The sequence below is a fragment of the Hemicordylus capensis genome, chromosome 1 (genome assembly GCF_027244095.1).
Source record: "Hemicordylus capensis ecotype Gifberg chromosome 1, rHemCap1.1.pri, whole genome shotgun sequence".
NCBI lineage: Eukaryota > Metazoa > Chordata > Lepidosauria > Squamata > Cordylidae > Hemicordylus > Hemicordylus capensis.
In genome coordinates, this window is record NC_069657.1 from 218,939,074 (window position 1) to 218,966,448 (window position 27,375).

Genomic DNA, 27,375 nt, shown 5'->3' on the forward strand with positions numbered 1-27,375 from the left:
GAAGATTGGACATGCTTTTTAATGATAGTTATTGCTATAGGTTTTTTCTTGGATACGTAAAACCATTCTCCGCCCATAGAAGTCTCTGTATTCCTCAGGCAGCTCTTCCAGTGTTTTCAAAGCCCTGTCCAAGATCTGTACTGCTCTTGAGGCTGCAGCAAGATCTTTGTTTCCATAAGTGTCTGTTTTATCATAGCATTCAGAAGGAAGGTGTCTCCAAAACACATTCACTCCAATTCCAAACTCCAGCGAAGTTACATTATGGAACCACAAAGCTGTAAGCCAGGAGGGAAAGATTGAAAAACTATGAACCCAATACTGTGTTCATTATCCACAATACTGCTGCGAGCTGTACCAAATCCAGAAGGTGGCTTAGCATTTTTGTTTTAAGCGAATGGCAATTCTTCTGCAAGAACATTTCAGGTTGGCAGAATGATTCCTACAGCCACCTTCAGTACTAGGGATGTGCACGAACCGCAGTTCGAGTACTTTTGGGGTAGGGGGACCGAGAACTTTAAGGATCGCTCTGAGCTATTTTTAGAAGGGCGGTATATAAATCAAATAAATAGGAGAGCAGGTCCTTTGCTCTCTGCCACCCCATGCAGTTTTCTGTTGGGGCAGCGCACATCCCTAGAAGCCCCATGCGTCAGCACAAACATGGCGGTCATACATGTACAGGTGCCATTTGCATGGCCACATCACGCTGACCACGCAAATGGCACCTGTGTATGCAGATGCTGCATGAGACAGTGGAGAACAGGTAAGGACCTGCTCTTTTTCTTAAAGTTCCTGGTGCCCAAAAGGTGCTCCAACTGTGGTTCATGCACATCCCTATTCAGTACTTATGTACATGTTACCCTTGGGGACATATTCCTGGTACCAAAAAGGGCTTTTGGAGGGAGGGGAGAAAAGCAAAAGCTGCTTCCCCTTCCCCTGGGCTGCAGAACAAGGCTGCAATACAGCTAGGCTCCAGCTGTTCTGCAAAGACAAAGCCCTTCTTCCGCCCTTCTAGCACTATGGGAGAGAAACACTTTTAAAACTTTTAAATAAAAAAAACCTGAGATGTTGAGTTTGTAATAGCCCAATCCGGCCATGTAGGATAAATCATGTAGGATAAATCAATCACATACACCATGTAGGATAAATCAATCACATACACAACAAATCCAGGGTTACTGTTTATCTTGCACTGTTGTGTTACAGGCCAAGGCAGAAGGCTGCATCATATTGGTGGATTGTAGGAGACCGCAGCCCAGTTATTACATCCACGTTTGAGTCAATGTTTTGTGTACTAAGTCAAACTGAAAAACCTCTGTTGACCAGATCAGATAAGAACTAGAGAGATCTAGGCCGAGCCTGTCGGGGCGGCAGCATACCTCCCTGCTGCCCCCGTGCCGTTTACCAGATGTACTCAGAAGTAGGAACGGCGACTGTGTGAGTTGCTTGCACGCACATCACACATGTCGCACGCATCCACTCAACTTGCACCCGCATGACGCGTGCAATCGCTGTTCCTACTTCCAGGTACATCTAGTAAACAGCACGGGGGGCTGCCACCCCGATAGGCTCTTAAGGACTTGCGCAGGGGGGGTGGGGTGTAAAGTGCACTCCCCCCCGCCCTTAAAGCTGCCACCCCCACTGTCGAACTGTGGCAGGAGTTCAAACTGGTTCGGAGGCCCATAAAAGGGCCTCCGAACCGGTTCATGCACATCCCTACTCAAGGCAACATTTTTTGCCCCCAGCCTATATTAAAAAAATAATCACCTTTTTCCAGGCCTGGTTTAGCAGTGTTGGCATTAATTTTATCTGGCTAGGACTTCTACCTAGTGTTATCCCAGCCAACCAGGGCTATAGTGAGCATACTGTCATCATGGTTCAACACAGCTAGCCACATTTGGCTACGCAGTGTCACAGAGCAATGTTTTTTGCATCAGGCACTCGGGCAATCTCCAGCAATCATACCACTTATTGTCTTTGCTCTGCATGGGCAAAGATTATTTATATACTGCTTTTCAACAAAGAAACCCTCAAAGCAGTTTCCGTATTTTTTAAAAAATAGTAGAACGACAATAGTTCCCTATCCCTAAAGAGCACACAACGTAGACACCAGCAATAGCTAAGGGAAGGACATTGTGCTGGGATTGAATAAGGCCAGTTGCTCTCTCCTGCTAAATATAAAAGAATCACCTCTTTGAAAAGTGCCTCTCTCTCCAGTTAACAGTTATCCTGAGATATTTCCCAAGATTTCTTTTCTCCAGAGAAAGGACATCTTCTTAGGAGCAAGGAATCCTTCCTCCAGAGGAAGAATGTCTTATCCTCTAAGGATGGTTGCCTAACACCCATCCACATTATCCTTCCCCACTTCCTGGAGGTGATGGGACAGTTTTGGCTGTACTAATAGAGTAATCCAAGCAAGAAAGGAAGAGAAAGGTGGGATGTCTTCTTACCTGGAATGAACAAGATATCTCCTGCTTCCAGATGGCATTGGTAACGTCTGGCTTTGGCAAAGAGAGGATATTTCTTCAAGTCTGGCTGATCCACATCTAGCACCTCTGACTTTGTGCCTAATGGAGATTTTGGCAAACAATGGACATTACTGCTTCTATTCAGTATTACAGTCAGCTATGCCAATGCAATAGTCTCGGCCTAATACACTGTTTGTATTCAGGCCTCCCACTGAGAGCAGATGGGAAGGAGAGGGAGCCTGTGTACGTGTGTAATTTTTTGTGTGTGTGTGCGTGTGCGTGTGTGTGCGTGTGCGTGCGCTGATGACAGCCCCTCTGAGCTCTGGACTGCCAACAGTAGTTTCATCCATATTGGCTGTGACTCTGGTTGGTATTTTCAGCTATCCACTATTACAAAATCAAATTCAACCGTGGTGCAATTTAAATGTAGTGTCCATCAGGATGAGTGTACATTCTTTTTTTAAGCTGCAGTCCTAGAAATCTTAATGCAAGCTTTCACTGATCCCAGTCCTAACACAACACCAGGTTCTCATCCAAGACTGTGTTAGGTTTCTCCAGTCAGTGTATGCGCATCACCACTTCTCTGCAACGCTCTGCCCCAGGGCTGCTGTGGATTCGTCAGCAGGCCCAAGGCTGTTCAGAAGCAGCAGGTGTGCAAGGAGAGCTACTGCAGTTTTGCTTATTCGCCCACTGCTGCTTCTCAACAGCGTCGGGGCTGCTTATGAGTCCGCAGCAGCTCGAGGGCAAAGATTTACAGAGATGTAAGTCAACATTTCCATTTTCTGAACAGCAATCTGCTACTCGAAGTCACTATTGTCTGGTCTCTAGCACTTTGTACACCTCACTAATGAATTGTCAGCTCTGGCTAATTGTCACAGTGTGGGAAAGCAGTGTTTCAAAAAAGAGAGAGAAAGCATGTAAAACAAGCGTAAGCAAGTATAAGGTTATGCACACTGGGGCAAAAAAACCCCAACTTCACTTATACACTGATGGGCTCTGAGCTGCCCGTGACTGACCAGGAGAGGGATCTTGGAGTCGTGGTGGACAACTCATTGAAAGTGTTGATTCAGCGTGCGGCAGCTGTGAAAAAGGCCAATTCCATGCTAGGGATCATTAGGAAGGGGATTGAAAATAAAAATGCTTATATTATAATGCCCTTATAAAAAAATCTATGGTGTGGCCACATCTGGAGTACTGTGTGCAGTTCTGGTCACCATATCTTAAGAAAGACATTGTAGCACTGGAAAAGGTGTAGAATTGGGCAACCAGGATGATCATGGGCCTGGAGCACCTTCCTTATGAGGCTAGACTACAGCATCTGGAGTTTTTTAATTTGGAAAAGAGGTGACTACAGGGAGACATGGTAGAGGTTTGTAAAATTATGCATGGAGTAGAGAGAGTGAATAGAGAGACTTCTCCCTCTCTCACAACACCAGAGCTCAACCCATGAAACTGAAGGCCAGGAAATGCAGGAACAAAAGGAAGTGCTTGTTCACACAGCACATAATTAATCTAGGAAATTCTCTGCCATGGGATGTGGTGATGGCCACCAGCTTGGATGGCTTTAAGAGGGGCTTAGACAAATTCATAGAGGACAGGTCTAGCTACTAGTCTAGTAGCTATAAGCTATCTCCAGCCTCAGAGGCCTCTGAATACCAGTTGCAGGGGAGCAACAGCAAGAGAGAGGGCAGGCCTTCACCTCTTGCCCGTGGGCTTCTCAAAGGAATCTGGTGGGCCACTCTGTGAAACAGGAAGCTGGACTAGATGGGCTTTGGGCCTGATCCAGCAGGGTCGTTCTTTTCTAGAGAATGCTAAGTAGTGACTCACAAGGTGTGGAGTTGTTTAGAAAGGGAGACCTATGTTCAAAGGAGTAGGTGGTCAACGAGCCATCACACACTTACAGCATAAGGAGAGGAGGATTAAATGCTCAGGAGCAAGGCCATTTAGGATGATGCAATGTCATACTGTAGTGATCAAATGTAATATAGAACAGTTTGCACCACAAGTGTGGGCTCACGATGCTCTATTAGCTATGTTAATCTGCAAAATAGAAGAAATCCAGTTCTAAGTAAGTTTCACTGAAACAGAACTCTCTCTCTTTTATGTGAATTCAGTCTCAGAGGACTCAATGAGTCCCCTATTTATATTGGGTTTCTAAAAGCAGACTCTTTAGTGCTGGAAATGTACACAGAAACATTCAATTCTGAACAACATGGCAGACACATACCCGATAAATACAAATAAGGTGCATCACGAGGACTAAACAGCACAACTTGCTTTTTGCCTGTCACCTGGATTAAGAAGTTATCCATTACCTACAAATATGAAAGTGATAAGTATACTTTAGCACGTGACCAGATAAATGTTAGAACAAAAATCATGATGGGATTTGAGAAGTTTTCTTCCTAAAGACTGTCCTGGCCTCTTTTGTCTGCTAGGGCCTTTGGATCAGGCAGGGAAACACAGAGTGGGAAGGGACAGAGAAGAAGCAAGCAGGCAAGCAGAAAGACTTTGGCCAAAGGCATGCAGCACCACCATCCCCCTCCACATGGTGCATTATTTGTCTAACTGGCTTTAACCCAGGCAGGGGCACACAGAGGGGGAGTGCAAGGCAGGCTGGAAGGCCAGTGCTACAGTATACTTCCTTTCAAGAAGAAAAGCTAGCTAGGTCAGGACATTCACATAGACCGCCCCCACCCCCACCAAATACCACCCCAAACCAAGTTAATGCCAAGAAACAGCAGGAGAACAGAAGACTGGAGGACAAGTGCATTTGCCAACCAAGAACAGAGATTGCCAACACAATGCCATCCCATGAGCAGGGAAACCGAGGACAGTAGGAGAAAGCTGCCCACACCCCTTTACCCACCTCTCTACCTGTCTAGCTCCCTTCCTATCCCATCCCCTGGCCACATACCACCAACTGCTTGCCACAACTCTCCCACTTACTCCAAAACCTTCCCACACAACACTGCTGGGCAATGCCTAGGCGAGGGGAAACACACCCACCCACCCCTTGCATCCTTTGCCATCAAGCTCCCTTTCCCCTATCCTTTCCCCTTCCTGTCAGCCAGAGCTGCTGCTCTCCGCAAGCCTTACCCTGCCGAAAGACCCCTTCCTAACCAGCTCACATTCTTCCCTGCAGCTCTACTTGCCCCTCAACGCCAGCCCTCCCCCCAACAACTGCTGCAGCCAGAGCCTCACTGTGGGTGGCATCCCCGGATTGTGTGGAGGGGAGATGAATGCAACTTCACAGAGGTCCTGACTTCCGTATGGGGCAACATGATGGGCAGCATTCCATTGTGGTAAAGGACCCCCTGGGGCTGCCAGGCAACTTCAGAGGCAGCCCCGATGGTGTAGCAACGAGGCTGCTGTGGAGAGACATATTCAGAGCTTCCAGGCAGCAGTGAGGCACTCCTTCCGCTCTTTCCCACTGAAGGAGTGCCACGCTGCTGCCCAGAAGTCCTTTTTACGTCTCTCGGCAGCAGCCTAGTCGCATATGTTGTGGTTGGTTTCACAGCCACAATCCATCCCTGCAGGGGTGGTGGACCTATTAGGATGGTCCCCTCAAAAAGGCTGCTGGATCCTGTAGGATTCCCCAAAGCCTCGGAGGATTCCAATGTTGGTGCTGCCAGTAATTCTGTTGATGCCCTGGTGGGAACCTGGAATAGGGAACTCACCAGGGTGGTAGACGATTGCTCCTAGGGGAAGCAATCCATTGAGGTCAGTCACCTACCCTTCTGACCTGCTTCAAAAATGGCCCCTTGGTATACAGAGGAGTTGTGGGGGCTGAAGCAGCAGGGTAGGCAACTGGAACGTAAGTGGAGGAGAACTGGGCTCGAATTTGACAGGACACAGCATAGGACCCATTTGAAGGCTTATGCGGCAGCAGAAAAATATTTCTTGGTCTGCACGCATTGTGTTTGCATGTTTGCGTTCAACAGAGCTATCTCAGGTTGTGAGGAGTTTAATTTCCGCTCCTTCTGTCTTAAATCAGTCCCCAGAAACACTGTTCTGCTGTGATGCTTTTAATGGGTTCTTTGCAGACAAAACCTCCTGTATTCGGACCAACTTGGACTCCACTATTTCTGCAAAGTCTATGAAGGGGGTGTCCAGCAATTCCTCTTGCAGTATTAAGATTGGATCAGTTTCAATCTATGATGCCTGAGGATATAGACAAGCTTCTTGGGGTAGTGCGGCCTACCACTTGTTCTCTGTATCCTTGCTCAACTTGGCTGCTTCTATCTAGCAGGGAGATTGTTGGAGATGGCCTAGTTAATATCATTAACGCATCACTGAGGGAGGGTAGGATGCCTCCTTGTTTGAAGGAGGCAATGGTTAGACCGCTTCTTAAGAAGCCCTCCCTAGATCCCTCAGGATCTATAGTTAGTTATAGGTCAGTCTCCAATCTCCCATGGTTGGGCAAGGTGATTGAGAGAGTGGTGGCTAACCTGCTCCAAGCAGTTTTGGAGGAAACTGATTATCTAGACCCATTTCATACAGGCTTTAGAGCTGGCTATGGGGTTGAGATAACCTTAGTCGTTCTCTTTACCGGGGAATCGACAGAGGGAGTGTGACTCAGTTGGTTCTTTTGGATCTCTCAGCGGCATTGTGTACCACCAACCTTAGTATCCTTCTGGATCACCTGGGGGAGTTGGGGATAGGGGCACTCCTTTGCAGTGGTTCCACTCCTATCTCTCGGGTAGATTCAAGATGGTGGAGCTTGGTGACAGTTGCTCCTCAAAACAGGAGCTGTTAAATGGAGTCCCCAAGGGCTCCATTCTGTCACCAATGCTTTTTATATCTACATGAAAACGCTGGGTGAGGTAATCAGATGTGGTGCTGGGTATTATCAGTATGCTGATGACACCCAAATGTACTTCTCCTTGTCATCCTCATAATCAGGAAATGGCATTCATTCCCTAAATGCCTGCCTATAGGCAGTAATGGGCTGGATGAGGGACAGCAAACGGAAACTAAATCCAAGCAAGACGAAGGCGCTCATTGTAGGGGCTCGGAATTTGAGGGATGAGTTAGATCTTCCTGTGCTGGACGGGGTTACACGCCCCCCCGGAAGGAACAGGTAGACAGTTTGGGGGAACTCCTGGACCCAGGCCTCACCCTAGGTTGAGGCTATGGCCAGGAGTGGTTTCTACTAGCTTTGGCTGATTCAACAGCTGAGTCCATTCCTTGAAGAGGATGACCTCAAAACAGTGGTGCATCAGCTGGTAACCTCCTCTGGTAACCTGCATGACTATCGCAATGCCCTCTATGTGGGGCTGCCTCTGTACATAGTTTGGAAACTTCAGTTAGTTCAAAATTTGGCAGCCAGATTGGTCTCTGGGGTAACCCAGAGAGACCATATTATGCCTGTTTTAAAACAGTTGCACTGGCTGCCGATATGTTTCTGGGCAAAATACAAAGTGCTGGTTATTACCTTTACATCCATGAATGGATTAGGTCTGGATTAGTTTAGAGAGTGCCGCCTTCTGTGTGATCCCACTGCATGTTAAGGTCATCTGAGGAGGTCCGTCTCCAGTTACCACTGGTAAGTCTGGTGGCGACTCAGAGGCGGGCCTTCTCTGTAGCTGTTCCTGGGCTGTGGAATGCACTCCCAGCAGAAATCCGTGATTTGAATTCTTTATTGGCCTTCAGGAGAGCCCACAAAACCTATTCGTTTAGCCTGACCTTCGAGGGTTTTTAAACGGTTTTAAATGTTTTAATTGTTAATGGTTTTATGTTGTTTTTAAATTGTTCTGTAATGATTGTTTTTAAAAGGTTTTTGTGGGTTTTATTTTTATTGTTGTGTACTTCCTAGAGCTGTTTGGATGGGGCTATATATAAATGAAATACATACATACATACATGCATGCAGACATACATTGCCTCTGAAGTTGCACAGCAGCCCTGGCAGATCCTTTACCTCAACAGAACATTCGCCATCATATCAGCCAATGATCTTTGCAATGACTTGCCACATGTCACAAGGAAGAAACACTGTTTGAAACTGCAGACCAGAGTGCCTTCCTGTGAACAGATTCAGAGCAATTTGGGGTGCTAAACTGGAGCACCAACAAGCCAATGGATCTGCTTCTCATTAAGCACCCTCAGCCTTTGCTTGAGGCAGATTACTTGTGTGCTTGCAAGTAATTTTTGCGCTGCTCTTTGTGTGTGGACTTTAAATGCACCAAGAGCATGGAAGGAGAGTCCTGAAACCTCTGAAGGGGCCAAATGCAATAAAAAGAAGGTAAGGCAGAACCTTTGGTATGGGTGTAGCAGAGTTCACACAATGCCAGTTTACATTAATCATAGTTGTTGCTACTCCACGCTGCAAGCATAAAGGGAATAGGGAAAGACTGAACACTCAAGCAGTGGTGATTGGCAAGCCAGCCCCTTCAACCAACTCCAGCCATTGGCCTCTTGGCCCTGAAAGTTGCTGAGCTGTGTGCAGAACAGATGTCACAAGCTACCATATATGGAGGAGACCTTCTAAAGGATCAAGTAAGCCCCAGGGACTAAGTCTTAAACTCCTAGCCTAACAGTAATACTTCTGGCCAAAGCTTGAGGGGAAACAACCTCTGCCCACACAGTGTATGATGAGCTTAGCATCATCCTGAATTAACTAATACTTAGAGACCTATTGCCTACATCATAATGTGTCCAAAGCTGTAGTCCTGCTGAGCTTATGCGGAAGACGGTGGAGAAGAATTGCTCCTTTTCAAAGTATTCTGGAATCCAGATATCATCTGCCAGCACAGGAAACTGCTTTCTGAGATCTGCAATCTCCTGAAACAAGAGGGCACCATATTTAAATTAAGTTCTATATTGTGCCAGATCTTTTGGGAGAGGGAAGAGTGAAGGAAACATTAGCACGCTACACACCAACCTCTTTCTCCAGTGGCTGCTAAGAATTAAAAAAAGGAGCAGACCCATCAGTGGGGATAGTCCTCCCAACCCAAACTACAAAACCTTGGGCCATTTGGCTGCTTATCTAGTTCCTACCAACTCCACTTGAAGCCACTAACTTCACTGGAAGTGTCAGTTGGCACTGGCAGCCAACAAGGTATTTTGGTAAGCCAAGAAAAATCAAGGTCAAGGCACAAAACCTGTTCGTAGTCTACATCTAGAGGGCTCAAATAAGACTAAGTACAAGGTGTCAGTCAAGGATAGTTGGGACATAGAAAGGAACACAGTAACATGCAGGAGAGCAAAGCAGGGCACAGAACCTGCCCAACCAATGGGGCTTTTGCAAAAACTGCCTGGAAATATCCCAGTGTTTCTCCAAAGTCATTGGAGTCAGGAAGGCTTATGGTGGGGAGAGTCTTCTTGCATTACGTCTAGCTGAGAGTCCCCCATCTCAGGAAAGAACACTATCATTATCCCTTCCAAACTACTGAAGAGGATCCAGCCAATGCTTCCCTCTCAACAGAACTGGGCTGCCCTGTTTCCTTCATATTAAATTCATGTTTTCAAAACCTGGAAGCTCAGGGCCATATTCAAACGATGCACATTTAGGATAGCAAAGAAACAGACTGGCACTCTTAAAAGGTCTCAGAAGAGGCCTTACATGAAGGTGATTACACAAAGTTGCTCACCTTTCGTGGGTCTTCTCCCAGTGATCGCAAATAGTACTTTTCATCCTTAAACACACAAAAAAGTCATTGTTCACTACAAACACAGAGATCCTATTTAATAAGGGGATTTCATACAGGTTTGCTGGTATTTTAAAAATATTATATCAACATAAGGAAAGCCCAGAAGTAAGTGACAGAAGACTGTTTATTCATTTAGATTTATTTTCCACTCAGTCCTGAAGTCTGGGGACAGATATTGAAAGCAGTGGGGTGGGGTCCAAACAAAACTACACGTCAGAATAAAATCCAGCCAAGTTCACTGATGTAGCTCAATGGTAGAGCATCTGCATTGCTTATAGAAGGTCCCAGGTTCAGATCCTGCCATCTCCAGGTAGGACTGGGAAAGACTCCTGCCTGAAACCTTGGAGAGCCGCTGCCAGTCAGTGTAGATGGATCAATGATCTGACTCAGTAAAAAGCAGCTTCCTATGAAGTTTCTTCACACTTTCCTGACTTGAGCCTCAAAGACCACCAGCTGAAACCTGCTATTTCAAAAAGTATCTTGAGCTGACTTACAATCTATCTACACTGTTAGATGATAGGGTGTGTTAAACAGAGGTGCAATTTGCTATGCAACTGTTCCTTGTTACAAGCCAACTGATTAAACCATTAATCTACTGCAGCATCTCAATATAGGCTGTGTAGACTTTTAGGAGAGATAATGGTTTTTCTTAGCTAATCAACAAGTATCATTTGGCAAACCAACTTATTGGACCATTTCAGACAAAACAACAAAACATGGCTCTGATTCTGGTTTGGTATTTAACTGTGGTCTGTTATCTATTGCAAGCAAAAGTTTTCGGTCTCCTCCCCTCATAGATAAAGGAAGGAAGGAAGAAGGGGAGGGGAAACATATGTGCCCAAAGCTTGCTGTGGTGCATTTCCATCATAACAGTTTGGGCTGCCACTGAAGAATGAAGGTCCTCTGCAAGCAGAGTCTTAAGGATTCCCTCCCACTTCCCAAGGATCTGGACTTCCAAGGTGTCTGAACCAAACCATAGGACCTCTATTCTAAGCCAGCCTTCCACATCTAGATCCAAATTTAAAGGGCCATACGACTAGTTCCATGCGCTAGAGGGCTTTGTGTTTTTCAAACAGCAGCCCCTCAAAGGCAGTTTCTAACATGTCTTGGCGTTCTACTGTTCAAAGAAATGTCAGAAATGTCACCATTTCTGGTGGATAAATAGCTAACATAACTTTTTGGATCTCAGAGACTGAAATGCTTTGGAGACTGAAATGTTCCTGAAACCATGCCGGAATGTAAATGCTGCTCAGAAACACAAAGAAAAAAGATACCACATAAGTCTATCTTAGTAAAATCTTACTTATGGTTGTCAATTATACCACGGACATAAATGGTAAATCTCCTGTGATGGCTGTTGTTCTGCCAAGATATATGCCTAACGAAGGTTAGTGCTCGGTCAGAGGGGAAGATAGGGGAAAGGTATATCTTGAGTGGTATCTCCACAAAAGGATGGCAAAAACTTGACAAAAGAGAAGCTCAATGGTCATGTGAGCCTCATGACCCACCTATTCTATAAGCCTCTTCCAGTGGCCTCAGAGCTGACTGCAGGGAGTGGGGAGATGTCTGTATCCTTTCCCACTATCTTCCCCTCTGACCGAGCACTAACCTTTGGTGCTTTTTCGCTGAACTCTCTGCCGTCAGCCCAGTTCTCCTGCTTGATTATCACCCTCCCCCAACAGACCTGGCAATCCTTGCAGTCTTGTCAGGAAGGAGGAATTATTCTGTGCTGATAATTCCTCCTCTCATGAGACAGCCTGCCCCAGAAACTCCCACAAGAAGCAGCCTTGTCACTTTGCCAATGGAGATGCTAGCAAAACTGCTCCCCACCAGGTCTCTTGCCAGCAGTTCAACTACTGCCAGCTCTTGCTCTGCTTCCAGATTGTTGGGGTGACTCCAGATCCTGCATAGGCAACGTGAGCATGGACACCCGATCTTGTGGGGCCACCCAGTCCCCAACAGTCCCCATGCCAGCAAAGCCCTATAAGGTTGCAATCCTATGCATACCTGTTGGGGATATGCCCTATTGAGCCCATTGAGATTAACTTTAGAGTAAAAGTAAAGTGTGCCATCGAGTGGGTGTCGACTCCTGGCAACCACAGAGCCCTGTGGTTTTCTTTGGTAGAATACAGGAGGGGTTTACCATTGCCTCCTCCCGTGCAGTATGAGATGATGCCTTTCAGCATCTTCCTATATTGCTGCTGCCCGATACAGGTACCAGCGGGGATTCGAACCGGCAACCTCTGGCTTGCTAATCAAGTCATTTCCCCACTGTGCCATTAGGTGGCAACTTCAGAGTACACATGCATAAAAACTTGCTGCACATTTATCTATCTATCTATCTACCTATTTATCTATCATATTTTTATACCGCCTGATATGTATATCTCTAGGCGGTATACAATATTTACCACCAAACAATATTTACAATATTTAGAAGTCACAAATTAAAATAAATGACAATAAGAACAATAGAATAAAATTATTAAAACAAGTTTTTAAGTTTATTAAACTTATTAAAATTATTTTTAATTAAAAGCCTGAGAGAACAGGAGGGACTTTAGGTTCTTCCTGAAAACAAACAGAGAAGGAGATGCTCTTATTTCAGCAGAAAGCTTATTCCAAAGCCCTGGGGCAGCCACAGAAAAAGCCCAGTCCTGGGTCACCACCAAACAAGCCAGTGGCAACCGTAACCAGAGAGGAGAGAGGAGAGCTGTAGCATGCATAACTTGTCCCCTTAGCTAAGCAGGGTCTGCCCTGGTTGCATTGGAAAGGGAGACTAGAGGTGTGAGCACTGTAAGATATTCCCCTCAAGGGATGGAGCCACTCTGGGAAGAGCATCTAGGCTCCAAGTTCCCTCCCTGGCTTCTCCAAGATCGGACTGAGAGAGATTCCTGCCTGCAACCTTGGAGAAGCCGCTGCCAGTCTGTGAAGACAATACTGAGCTAGATAGACCAATGGTCTGACTCAGTATATGGCAGCTTCCTATGTTCCTATGTTGAACCGGACCTCTCCAGAAGATTGTAGCAGGCAGCAGGGATTATGACAAAAGAGGCGCTCTCTCAAATAGCCTAGACCCAAGCCATTAAGGGCTTTATAGGTAATAACCAGCACTTTGTATTTCACCCAGCAACATATTGGCAGTCAGTGCAATTCTTTTAGAACCGGTGTTATGTGGTCCCTTCGTGTTGTCCCAGAGACCAGTCTGACTGCCGCATTCTGTACCAATTGTAGTTTCCGGACTACGTACAAAGACAGCCCCACATAGAGCACATTACAGTAGTCAAGCCTGGAGGTTACCAGCATATGTCCCACTGTTTTAAGGTCATTCACCTCTAGAAATGGACATAGCTGACATATCAACCGAAGCTGATAAAAAACGCTCCTGGTCACCGCCTCCATCTGAGAAACCCAGGAGAGCTTTGGGTCCAGGAGAACTCCCAAGCTACATACCTGATCTTTCAGGGGGAGTGTAACCCCATCCAGAACAGGCAGATCTAAACCATCTTGCGGGTCCTGTCCCCGCACAGTCAGTACCTCCGTCTTATTTGGATTCAACTTCAGTTTGTTAGCTAAGCCCTGGTTGCAACTGAATGGGAGACTAGAAGTGTGAGCAGAGCAAGATATTCCCCTCAGGGGATGGAACCGCTCTGGGAAGAGCAGAAGGTTCCAAGTTCCCTCCCTGGCTTCTCCAAGATAGGGCTGAGAGAGATTCCCGCCTGCAACCTTGGAGCAGCCGCTGCCAGCCTGGGTAGACAATACTGAGCTAAATGGACCAATGGTCCTACTCAGTATATGGCAGCTTCCTATGTTCCTCTTCCTCATCCAGCCCATTACTGCCTCCAGGCAGGCACTTAGGGGGGTCATGCCATTTCCTGATGAAGTTGGTATGGAAAAATAGATCTGGGTGTCATCAGCATATTGATAGCATCCCAGACCAAACTTCCTGACGATCTCTCCCGGCGGTTTCATGTAGACGTTAAAAAGCATTGGAGACAGTATGGAGCCTTGTGGGACTCCACACTTGAGTTGTCGCTTAGCGGAACAACAGTCTCCAAGTGACACAATCTGGAATCTGCCAGAGAGGTAGGAGCAGAACCACTGTAAGACAGTGTCACCCAGTCCCACCTCCCCCAAGAGGTTTAGAAGGATATCATGATTGATGGAATCAAAAGTCGCAGAGAGATCCAAAAGGACCAGCAGAGTCACATTCCCTCTGTTGAACGTCGGCCTGATGGATGATCTCCATCATCCATCAGGCTGACCAAGGCAGTCTCGACCCCATAGCCCACACGAAAGCCAGTTTGAAATTGGTCTAGATGATCAATATAATTTTATTTATTTATTTAGCGCAAAACTCAAGTTCATCCAAAACTGCTTGGACCTGAGAGGCCACCTTGCCCAATCATTTATCTTGTGCTTAGTGTTTTATAGGTTAATCTTTTGAATTGCAGTTTACATTTGTTTTCCCTTGAAAAAAGAACCACTTTCAATATAATCACAGTATTAGTAACTAAAATTATACAGTTACCTCTGCAATAAAGTATTCTGTATGTTTGGCTTCAGCTGCTCTCCTTACAAATACATCAAAAGGCAAAGTTCTGAAATAAAGACATTAAATACATAAGTTTTTATTTTTTAATGTCAGTGGGAAGCATTCAGATCTTTGGCACAGTGGCACATCATTTGTGGAAACACCTTCCGTTCACAGAAGGATCTTCTGCCAATAGCACAGCCTTCCACCAAAAGTCTGGATCCTACCTAATTTGTTTGATACAGAAGAGGATATTTAATACTTAGAAGGCACTGCAAAAAAAAAAATCATTCCAGACAACTTACTTCAGCACAATAAAATGACAGTTAAGTAAAAGTCTTTGGATTTAATCCTTTTAAGCCCACAATCCTAAACACAATTACTAGGAAGGAAATCCCATTGATATCAATGGGACTTACTTGCAAGTAAACATGCTTAGGACCAGAAACTTAACTGGTCTAACAAATATATTAACTCATTATTTAGTTATATTTTAAGAGTTAAAATTTCACAGAACCAGCATTTTTATGATCCTTTTCTTTATCATTTATGTTCTAAATCTCTCACCAACATTATGTTTCTTAAAACTGGTGAGAAAGAGCATCACACTGCACCACATGGGATGTACTTCCCAGTACACTCACACATAAAATAATTACAAGAAACCCAGCATAAGAAATCTGTGATTTTATTTTGTGTGTGTGGCTTTATACAGAAAATGCTTTTGTGCTCCCTTGATGTAAGTCAGTCAAGTGTGAGCAAAAGTACATTATGTATATCCACTGGTGTTCAAATTCATCAGTGACTGGCTTGTGAAGAAAGGAGCTGTAGAAGACAGTTTAAGAATGCGATGGACATGTGAGAAAAGACAATTAGATGACCTGAATTTTGCTGGAGACATCATCCTGCTTGGTTCAGTGGAAAATATGGCACAGTCACAACAAAATAAATAGGTTTGTGCATCCAGAGATGGGAAGAGATGCAACAATTAGGTTTTGGAAAAGAGTTCCAGCTAATTCAAGAAACACTGCAAGTATCACAATGTCACCAAACCCAATGCCAAAAAACTGATTTTAATAAACATGGATTTTTTAGTTAACTAGGACTGCCTCAGATCAGTATACTGCCTCAAATCAAGAAACTGGTGAGAAAACTGTTAGGAGCAATTAATTCTAAAACAAGAGATTAGTGGAATGAACTCCACGAACAGTAGTTAAAACAGTTTAAACAGACAGTAGTCAAGAGACTGTCACAAGACCTAGCCTTGCTGTGGGGGAAGAAATACGTACTGTTCATCCCTCTTTAATATAATAAAGCTAGCTAGTGTAGTATTCCTGCTCTAGGGAGTGTGTGTGCATGCGTGCACACACAAAATTTCCCCCAGAATTAAAATATTTTCATAAAAGAGGGACAAGGGTTTGAAAATGGGAGGGGGGGCATTTCTGTAAGGACATTGCTTTGCTGGTGTATTTGCCATATGCACTTGCATTTTTTTAGGGGGGAGGCTCCCCTCAAAGACTAGGAGTAAAACTAACTATACTAGAACAGGAGGCGGCAGTGAAATGGACTAGATTCCCTACTGCAAATAATGGGCTAACCTCCAGTGTTGATTTTTTTAAGGGGTTCGGTGCTAGATTGGTATGAGGGATGGGGTAAGATGAACAGCCTCTTAAACACTAACACCCAGCACAAAACAAATAGAGCATGATAAGAGAGTGTGCCTACCTAGAAATTAGAAGTTATTTTCTTCTGTAAATAACTTAGGAACTTTTTAAATAATTGGTATATAAGTAATAATAAGATTTGCTGAATATGAGGGCCAGCAGCTGAGTAAAGAGTTGGCAAGTGCTAAAATTCTAATCACTGTTTAATTAGGACAGTAATGGTATAACTAAAGTGATTTAATATTTGCATCAGGAAATACATTTCTGAGAATTAGCTGTACTTTTTAATAGCAATAGCAATAGCAATAGCACTTACATTTATATACCGCTCTATAGCCGAAGCTCTCTAAGCGGTTTACAATGATTTAGCATATTGCCCCCAACATTCTGGGTACTCATTTTACCGACCTCGGAAGGATGGAAGGCTGAGTCAACCTTGAGCCCCTGGTCAGGATTGAACTTGTAACCTTCTGGTTACAGGGCGGCAGTTTTACCACTGCGCCACCAGGGGCTAATGAAAAATTAATAACCAGAATACACTTACACCAACAGAAACTGATCAAATAAGGACATAATTTTACTTATTTTGTATTGCCCCATCTCTCTCTCTCTCTCTCTCTCTCTCTCTCTCTCTCTCTCTCTCACTACGGCGATGAGTGCCACGCGGGAGCTGCCTGGAGCACAGAGCCACACGGGTGCCAAGCCCAGTCAGAGGCGGCGACACCACTGCTGCTGCTCCAGCTGGGCAGGGGTGGCGCCGGAACTCCATTTGGGAGCTGCTCCAGCTCTGCGAGGAGGAGGAGGAGAAGCAGGAGCAGAGGAATCTGGGACTCAGGTGAGTAGGTTTCTGGGGTGAGGGGGCTGTGGTGGGGGGCAAGGAGAGCAATACAGTATTAGCATGCAGATGCTCTGTACCGGTCAAGCTAGTTTAATTAGAATTTTCTTGTGTTCCCATATACTGGATTTTAAATGCATACACCACAATAACCAAGGGAACTTCAAAGAGCTGCCACTATATTATACTAAACCAGGCTTGTACAATTTGTGGCCCATCAAGCTGCATATAGCTCACCAACTATGTAGATTATTCAGTACTTAAACAATCTCCCCTTTTTTGCAGTTGCCAAATGTCAGAAAGGTTTGTTTTTGCTTCGTTCAGCAAAAACAGAAGGTTTATTGAGTTCCTCATGGGCCACCATACTGAACATCCTGTGCTAAGCTGAAGAGAAGAGTTCACAGAAGAGTGACTGCAGTATGCAAAATGGAATGTTAGCTTTTTCGGAAGGAAGAAAATGTAAAACTTCTAGGGGAAAGCAAGACAGCACAGGAAATTTTGGTCCCCATTTCTAAATTAAGGGAAAAGCACTAATATTGTATAATAGTATAAAAACATTATAAAGTATCTAAAAATTAACAATATAGCTAAAACAGAATAAGGCTTGGAATGGAATACCTATATACAAAGTTCTTACTGAGGAAGTCCATCTGTGGCACAGTCGAAACATGAACCTTCACTTCTTTATTTCCTGCTGCTTGACTGAGATAATCCACGGTCCATTTGGTTGTGCAAGGGCCCAAGTCTATTCCTTTCAGCACTACTGGCTCTCTCTGAGAAGAGGAGGGAAAGTATTACTGTAATCATCTTGCCATTTTACTACCTTCTTCCATCACTGTACCCTTTGTTATGATAAATCCAAGAATAAACTGATGCAATATTACTTATCAATGGGTCGGTGGAAATAACTGTTTCCAAAGCAGGTACCCTCATCGTAAGATACTGTATTACGATTGTACTACATTAGTTTATTAGTATCATGTAGTACTATTAGGAATTTATCAACCTTCTATCATTCTTGTTAACAGCACCCCTGTGACATACATAATTATTATCCCCATCCCATTAGCAAAGAAACTGAGGCCAATACTGACCAGCCTGCACCATTTGGTGAATTCATGGCAGAGTTAACGGAGTTTTAGTCTAGATCGCCTATGTCCAAATTAATACTGTCTTCTAAACTAATACTGTCTACTGAATCTTAGATTTATATGTCTGGAGCAATGTCTGGAGCAAGCAAAAGTGCAGGAGGTGATAAGCAGGGTTTCCAACTGTCAGGGGTTTTGATAGAATTAACTCAACATTTCTTGAGTTAAACTGGTATACTTGGATTCAATCTGGTGCTCCCAATGCAGACAAAATCCTAACTGGATCTGGACACAAGGATCAGATAACAATGATTTTGAAAGAGTTGTACTGATTATCAAATAGTTTTAGGGCACTGTTCAAGGTGTGGGTTTCAAGAGACCTTTTATAGTGCAATCCTGTGCATATTTACCCAGGACAAAGCTCCACTGTGTTCAACAGGACTTATTCCTAGGTGTGTAGGATTTGAGCCTTTAAGACTCACACCGTCTAGGTCCTGTTTATCTAGAGCAGGACTGCACAACTTCAGCCCTCCTGCAGATGTTGGGCTACAACTCCCATCATCTGTAGGGGTCCATTCCCTGCTGGGGGGGCAAAGTCCTCTCCCATACACTGATTACATCAAAGAATCTTCTTTTCCAGGTGCCTCTGCCATCTGGGGTGTGGCAGGTTTCTTCAAGATCTCTTCTCCCTAGTTGTGCATCTGTTATGGAACTGGGGGTGCACTTCCTCCTCAAGGGGGAGCATCCTTTCACTTTCTTCCTGGTTTTCAGAAGGCACCTTCTCTTGTAGAGAAGCTATGTCTAACAAAAGAAATGGATTAACTGGGAGAACTGATTTTTAAAATATATTCTGTGTGCATACAGCCCTGTGACACCCCTCAAACAAGAGGCAGCCCATTATGTTCTATGAAGTGTTCACGTTCTGCATGAATGTTCTGGCAATTTAGGCACACAAGAAGAAGCTGCCTTATAGAGTCAGATGACCCATCTAGCTCACTACTACTGACTGGCAGCAACTCTCCAAAGTTTGAGGCAGGAGTCTTTCCCAGCCCTACCTGGAGATGGCAGGGTCTGAACCTGGGATCTTCTGCATGCAAAGTAGATATTCAACCGAGTTCCAGCTCCACCCCCTAAACTCTGGTTACAAGTGACCGTAGGAAATGAGGGACAAATCTTCTTCAATATCCACGGCGCAGGCTTTACCTACCAAAGGGTAGATGTTTTGCAGGAAGCGCTCTCGAGTGACTCCAGTGTGCTGAGATAAGGGGATGACTGGCTGCTTCTCCATACTAAGCATGCAGCTCGGTCTCACTCCCCAGTATACTATTGCCTCCGATGTGTCCCTCTCTCATTTCTTCCTCCCGGAAACCAAGGCACACACCCAGCAAAAGGGCCGCCTGTCTGGAGGCGAACAGACAGACACGCGCGCGCATACACAAAAGTGGGATAAACGGGTGGGGGCATAAGGCGCTCTGACTGTGCTGCACTCACATCAACAAACACAACCCTCTTGCCCTGATGCCACAGCACGGACATAAAACCGACGGATCAGGGACAGATGATGAAAGCAACCCGTTTCTTTCACGACTTGGGTCGTGATAAGTCGCCTATGCAAAGCAATCGCACCCGTGTTGGGTTTCCCGCTGGGCTCAGGCTCCAGAGGAGTACGCGTCCATCTGGGTGAAAGGTTGGCTTCCTTTTGCGGCTTTCCCCCAAACATTCCCGTGCTACTGAAACTGTTTGTAACAACAAGAAATCGGCACAGAGTCCGGGCAAACGCAATAATGCCCCCACTCCACTCTCCCCCTTGCTGGTGAGCTCACCCACCACCGACTCAACCTACTCCTAAAAGCGCAAGGAGGCTGGGGAAGCTACAACCCCTTCTTAGCCATTCAGGAGGAACCCTCCAGGCAACTCCACTCTATTTCCACCGGAGCTTCTTTTGCTGCCGGTACAGAATAATTTCCATCCGTTTTTCTTACTCTGGGCAACTGAGCAAGCTCACATGCAGTGGAGCATGCTCAGTATGATCAAAGGAAGCGGTTTTCTGCCCACACCACCTGTAAGATTTTCTTCCCTTCTTCAAAACAGGAAAACAAAAGCCAAATTCGGCAGGAAAGCGACAGATTTTGTTGCATGTATTATTTTGCAGTGAAATAGCTCTGAAATACAAAGAGGGAAGGACTACAATGGTGTTTATTAAAACAAATTTGAGTGCTGTGAAATGCCTAGAAAGCTGGCGAGAAAAGAGCATGCTTTGTATCTCCATTTGTAGCCAGTGCCCTTACCCTAAAGATAAATCTGTCGGAATATTTTACTGTTTTTATCTTGCACGGCACGATTTTGAATTCCAAGCTGCTTGTAAAATATATGTTATTTGCAGTTGTTTTGAATTCCAAGCTGCATAGACATAAGGAGACATTTTCCCTTCTGATTTCAATAATGTAATCTGATATTACAGTATTGATTTTTTTAAAAAAATAACAATAATTTATTGATTTGAAATTGTATTATTGAGTTTCTGTTGTCATCAGCAGAGCAGCATCCTTTTTATATGCTGCTAGATGTTTGTTTGAAGGATTCCTTTGACCTGACCACAAGCTTGTATGTGCTTAAGTTCACAGTTAACTCTAGAGCTAGTTACCTTCACAGTTGGTGAAGAGACTTGCCTACTCCACCAGTTTGCAAGTGACTGTCTGTGAGCCTAGCAAAACTATTGGGAAACAGCTTTGTCTGTTAGAGAATTGGTTAGAAAGAACAACTGGAAATTTTTAGTCTGGCAGAAACTTGGGCTCAGTTTATAAACATAGCAATTTATAGCAGCTCAACCATGGGTTGGGGGAAAATCTGCCCCACCCCAGCAGAATATTGCTAGTATGGAGGCCAAAACAAAACACAAAAGAACCCAAGTGTATATATCGAATGTATGGAAATATATTATTTTAAAATAGATTACCTGTAACATACTCATACCACCAGAAACTATATGAAATGATTTCAAGAATAAAACAGTATAAACAGAATGTTAAAAGTAGGAATATGTACATTCCACGGTTCCAACAATAACTAGTCCATATCTAGGACATATTCATATATCCTGGTATCAGTCCATTCCAGAGAAAATATAATTGTGCATTCCCCTTGTAAGCTCAGGAATAGAAGTCAGAATGCAAAATTAACTGTTCTCTTGATTAATTGCCAGAAATATTTCAGCCTAAAAGGTCTTCAGTGGCACTGCTCTAAAGTACAAACTATGTTGGTAATAATTCCATTTCATTCACAAAATCACTTTAAATATATGCATCCATAAGAACAGCCCTGTTTCAACATCCTGTTTCACACAGTGGCCCATCAGATGCCTCTGAGAAGCTCACAGGCAAGAGGTGAGGGCATGCCCTCTCTCTTGCTGTTGCTCCCCTGCAACTGGTATTTACAGGCATCTTGCCTCTGAGGATAGAGGTGGCTTATATAGCCACTAGACTAGTAGCCATTGATAGACCTATCCTCCATGACTTTGTCTAAGCTCCTTTTAAAGCCACCCAAGCTAATAGCCATCACCACATCCCATAGCAGATAATTCCATTATTTGATTTTTATACCACCCTTCCTAAAGTGGCTCAGAGTGTTTTAAAATATTTCCTTTTGTTGGTCCTAAATTTTCTGGCTAAATGTTTTAGGGGATGACTCCTGGTTCTAGTATTGTGAGAGGAGGAGAAAAAATTCACTCTCTCCACTCCATGCATAATTTTATACACCTCTATCATGTCTCCCCATAGTTGCCTCTTTTCCAAACTAAAAAGCCCCAGATGCTATAGACTTGCCTCCAGGCCCCTGATCATCTTGATTGCCCTCCTTTGCACCTTTTCCAGTTCTACAATGTCCTGCTTAAGATACGGTGACCAGCACTGTACACAGTACTCCAAACGTGACCACACTATAGATTTGTATAAGGGCATTATAATGTTAGCATTTTGTATTTTCAATTCCCTTCCTAATGATCCCTAGCATGGAATTGGCCTTTTTCACAGCTGCAGCACACTGAGTCAACACTTTGAATGAGCTGTCCACCACAACCCCAAGATCCCTTTCCTGGTCTGTCACTGACAACTCAGACCCCATCAGTATGGACTTGATGGCACACTTTACGTTTGAGGGATATACAAAACACACATCAAAGAAACAGAAAGTCTAGCGCCAAGTCTGACTAAACAAACTTTCCCCTAGATTAAACTTCCTGAAGCCATAGTCCTGGCTTCCTTTGTCTTGAACTCACCAAATCCTGGATGAGAATTCAAGCTTCCTACCCTCCTGGCTTTCCATGACCAGCAGAGACATTTTCCCACAACCAGTTCTCATGGCCACATGTCCTCCTCTCTGCACTCCCTGCCAGTTTCTTCTAACAAAGAACTCTTCCTCCCAACAGCGCTCTAGGTCCCACCCACCTGGTGTGTTGATTGGCTGAGCTCTGGAGTTCACCAGCCTATCAGTCAGGACAGGGTTCACTTCCGGTTAACTTTTTAGGAGAGGGGTGGCTGATCACTACGAGTTCACACACAGTTATGCAACCAATAATCAACCTACAATTAAAAAAATATGCCAACAAATAAGTAACAAGGTCAAACAGTAAAACAAAACAAAACAAAACTACTATACAGTATGAATAAACCAATTCACATCCTCATTCAAACCACTAGGCACCTCACTTTTGAAGGTATGAATCCAGAACAACACATTAGATATTAGCAAAGCCATATTCATGTCACCCCATTAGATTTTCGTTGGAATGGACTAAAACCAAGATATCTGAATATGTCCTAGGCATGGACTAGTTATTGGTGGACCTGTGAAATGTACATATTCCTACTTATAGAAAGGTCCCAGGTGTGATGGGAAGAGGACCACAGGCTCCTTGATCCTGTGAGACCCTGAGCCTTCCCTCCATCGGGGATTAGCTCTCATGAATGTGATAAGGGGATGCCAAAGAGGAAACCTGAAAGCATGGCATGCTGGGCTTCCATTCAAGCCCCAAGGAGAACCTCCAATGGCCAGGTAGATTTGAAATAGACTCTTCAGATCTTGGGTCTGGTTTGCCTTTCTGAAAGTCCAGGTGAAGGAGACTGGATGGCTGCCTGAAAAGGACAGGGAAGTGCTCGCTCGGGGCTCTCTGTAGCCCAGGCATGGGCGGGGGGAGTTTGCTTGGGGCTCTTCCGGAGCCCAAGCCACGCCCCCCCTGCAGACTTCAGCAGCCCCTACCATTAGCAGCCCCAGGTTCTTTGAACCTGTTTGCACAATGGTAGCTCCACCCCTGGTGGATATCTTGCTCTTTTCATCATCAGCTCTTGTAGATGTGAGTGTACCTGCTTTTGTGCAATTATTCAGTTATTATTCAATTATCTAGAGAAGTACTCATTGCTGCATTGGACATTTGCATTTGCTTGTGTGAAAGTCAAAGGAATTACAGCTTAATCCTTGAGTGAATGAATGAATCCAGCTTGATCAAGTTTAGATGTGAATGGAAGACTTTTCAGAGGAACTAGAAAAGCATTCATAAATGGAATCCTGTCATCCCAGGGGCCATACCTCGAAATATAGGTCAATAATAAAATATGCTTTATAATCTTGATATAATTGCTGGAGATCAGGATCACTCACCCACATCAAAGCAAGTATAATTTATTTTGCCTTTATTTACTGATCATTAGCTTCTGTAAATGCTAATACTGACCTACCTCACAGGGTTGTTGTAAGGGCTGGATAATATGGATACAGAATTTTGAGAATGCTAAGAAGAATCAAGGATGCTTGCAACACTTGTTCTTTTCACCACATTTAGCAATGAAAAGGCTTACTGGAAAAATCATTGGCAGAAATTGGATTATTACGCCCTAATAGAGAATTAGGAGATGTTTTCTGACAGCATTTTTTTTTAAACTGGAAAAATTTGACACCAGATAAAATACACTTAGCAATGCCTGTTAGTGAAGAAAGACCTGTTGTCATATGATTCTGCATTACGATAACTTCTCCTTAGAAAATAGCAGAGTCCTAATGGTTTGCCAGCTCAAATGCCACTGACTCTCCTGCCTAGGCATTTATATGAGCACCACTGTGGTTGTTAGCTAAACTTGAGCTATGATGGTTAAGTGGCTCTTCCCATGTTCTGTAAGTATATACCCCATGGACAGTTCGACCCACACCAGGTAATGGCCAAGAATTAAGGGCATTCTATAAAGTTATGGTAGGAAAGCAAGTAAGCTGCAGTCATTACCCTCCCGTTGCTACTATTTTATAATAAACTCAAAAGTGCCAATAATGGGCACATTTTTAAGGCAATATATCGTGCATTTCATAGTGCGTTTGTTAATAGTATAGCAGAAGGTGATGAGTTGTGTTAGCTGAAAATTATATACACCAAATAGTGTATAACATGAGCAGCTGTGCTCTCACAAGTGGGGCTGTTCACAAATCAAACTTTTTTTAGTTATTAATCATTTCCCTTTGAAATTTATTTCAATTATTCAAATAAAATTTCATATCTTCAATATCTGATCCCTTATGAGGATCTGAAGGAATTATAAGAGAGCTTACAATGTAATAAACAAAAGCTACTGATAGAAATTGGGGCTATTTTTCATATTTGAATTTTGTTTCCTATAAGAATACCACACTAGAGCTAAACTGGTATCAACAAATTAAGAAGTGTGCCACTGTATCACCCTTTGCTATTAAAATTAGTCTTGATCAATTAACATTTACTATTGTTTTAATTTTCCAGTGAAACTAATTTAGAGTATGGGAGCCTATTTGTAATCCTTCAGACCAATATTTATTATTCTTGTCATTCAGAAGCCATTGCCTACCAACTGAGGGACCAAGTTCAGGAAAAGTAATCAGGAAAGAGTAATCATGCTGGTCACTGACCGAAATAAAGAGATTTGACTGGAAAGAGTAAAGTCATTGATAGGGTTAACTAAACTGACAACTAGAAATGGATGGAAGAAGGATGCTACTCAAGGTGAAACTTCACAGCACTGGAGCTTGCTAGCAACTGAGAGTCCTCCGTTAAGCAAGTGAATACATAAAAAACCAAACAAACCTAAACCTCATAGTAGCTTGAGTTGTAACTCCTACTCTGTGTTTACAAACGTTCTGCTATGGTGCATATCATTTCTGGATTGATAGCTGAAGGAAAGGTCTTCTAAGTATTAAAAAAAAAATCCTACCTTTACAAATATAGGAGGTCCTTCTTATTCTAGCTTACTCTTCTTTCTTTGCACTTCTCTTTTGTAGACATTAGGTGGGAGTATTTTTCTATAGCTGGAACATTTGGTTACTCCCGATGAAGGACTGTCTTATGCTAGTCACTAAGGCTGACTATTCCAATAGGTTATTCTTCCTGCATGACAGAATACTGTACTCCTCTAGTGGAATCCAGTGTAACACTTTCTACCTGGAGAAGTTCTAACAACTCTAAAAGAGACAATTAAGACATCATGCTGCATGTTCTGTACTGTGAAAAAGATCTTACTCTAAGCCAAATTATTTGCCAATAAAAGTTAAAATTTGCTCTGTAAAAAATATGTTGCTAACTGAGCATATTTTCCTGTATTTACTTATTTGGCATTGTTTGTCCTGCTTCCACCAGTCATGAGGCAGGGCACAATGCCCCACCCTCTAATCATTGGAAGCCCTTCTCCCCCAACTCAAGGCACTTTCAAGTCAATCCTTGCAGTCATAAGGACTAGAAATATTTTTTTAAAAACCTAAGGTCCCTTTCAGACATAATGCAGAACCGTGGGTCCAATGTACCCACGGTTCCATGCCCCTCCCTGCATTATCTGGCCCACATTTGGGAGAGCTGCCTCTCTGCAATCAGCGAGACTTCAGAGAGGTGGGGGAGCTGGCTGTGCGGGCTTCCTTCTTGATAGAAAGACAGCCTGCACAGCCAATTGGGCCAGAGTGAGGGAGGAGCTTCCTCCCTCAACTCTGGATTTCCGTGGGACCAAAACTGCGGTGCCAGCATTCAGTTGTAACGCTAGCGCCACAAAAATGGAGTTTGTGGTGGCAAACCTCCACTCTGACTGAAGGTTCAGAGTGTAGTTTGGGAAGGGAAACCATGGATCCCTTTCTGCACAAATTCCATTTCCCCAAATTCAGATGTGTGAAGGGACCTCTGGTTTCCTGTTATGTCTGAATTCTACCAAAGTGAGATTACATACACACACACACACCCCTACCTATATCTCATTTTTACATGGGGCTTCTCAAGGAACTGACCAGGTCCATACCCACTTTACCTTCAACAATAACTAGCATTGTGTAACCTTAGAGTCCCAGACCATTTACTGGATCCAATCCAGTGTTTACCACACTTGTAGTGGAAGCACAGAAAACACAAAGCAGCCTTGATTATAAAGCTCTGCCATAGGGCTAAATATGACTGGCAGAACATAACAGGAAGCCTGTCAACAGATAGTATTTCCAATCGCCTTGAATGGTGCAACTTTTGTTTAATAACTACACGGAAGAGAGGATTGTGCTACTTCTCCTATAAGCGTCATGGTGATGGAAGAATAACCATAACCGATTTCCCCAGAATTGTAACTAAAAGATGACAGAAAGCCCCATTTGGGCTAGAAGCTGGCAACCCTATTTGCAGTTTCCAGATAGAGATGCTTTGTGTTAATGCTGCCGTCATCCTGAGCTTGTGCAGCCTGATGCATCTATAATTGTCACTCAAAAGAAACCTACTGCCACGCACTGCTGCTTCTCTGGACCCTGGACCCACACAGCAGAGAGTAGTTGACATTTCCACACTGGCACAGCACTTGCATGGAGGAGCTGAAAAAAAACAGGTGAGTCAGGAAAAAACAGGTGTCAAGGTTTTAATAGCATTTCCCTGCCACATTATGTAAAGTTGTGCTGTCAAGTCGGTGTCGACTCCTGGTGGCCACAGAGCCCACAGAGTGGTTTATCTTTGGTAGAATACAGGAGGAGTTTGTCATTGCCATCTCCCACGCAGTATGAGATGATGCCTTTCAGCACCTTCCTATATCACTGCTGCCTGATGTAGGTGTTTCCCATAGTCTGGGAAACATACCAGTGGGGATTCAAACGAGCAGCCTCTCGCTCCC

At 44.1% G+C, this 27,375-nt stretch overlaps 1 protein-coding gene across 10 annotated transcripts; it reads right to left on the minus strand.

The window, feature by feature from the left end:
- On the minus strand, positions 1-27,007 carry TYW5 (tRNA-yW synthesizing protein 5). 10 transcript variants are annotated; one of them, XM_053278652.1, is made up of 9 exons: positions 26,993-27,007; positions 25,465-25,711; positions 17,772-17,926; positions 14,652-14,721; positions 10,061-10,105; positions 9,114-9,251; positions 4,693-4,780; positions 2,448-2,564; positions 1-275 (listed from the first exon to the last, which is right to left on the minus strand). In XM_053278652.1, exons 3-9 carry the CDS (start codon positions 17,801-17,803, stop codon positions 19-21), a joined length of 747 nt encoding a protein of 248 aa, XP_053134627.1. In that variant the 5' UTR covers positions 17,804-17,926; positions 25,465-25,711; positions 26,993-27,007; the 3' UTR covers positions 1-18. The 10 variants fall into 10 exon arrangements, with proteins under 10 accessions (XP_053134627.1, XP_053134618.1, XP_053134611.1 ...); XM_053278643.1 differs by lacking the exon at positions 26,993-27,007 and adding an exon at positions 22,684-22,818 and having other exon boundaries at positions 25,465-26,117; XM_053278636.1 differs by lacking the exon at positions 26,993-27,007 and having other exon boundaries at positions 25,465-26,117.
- Between the last annotated feature and the right edge of the window lie 368 nt (positions 27,008-27,375).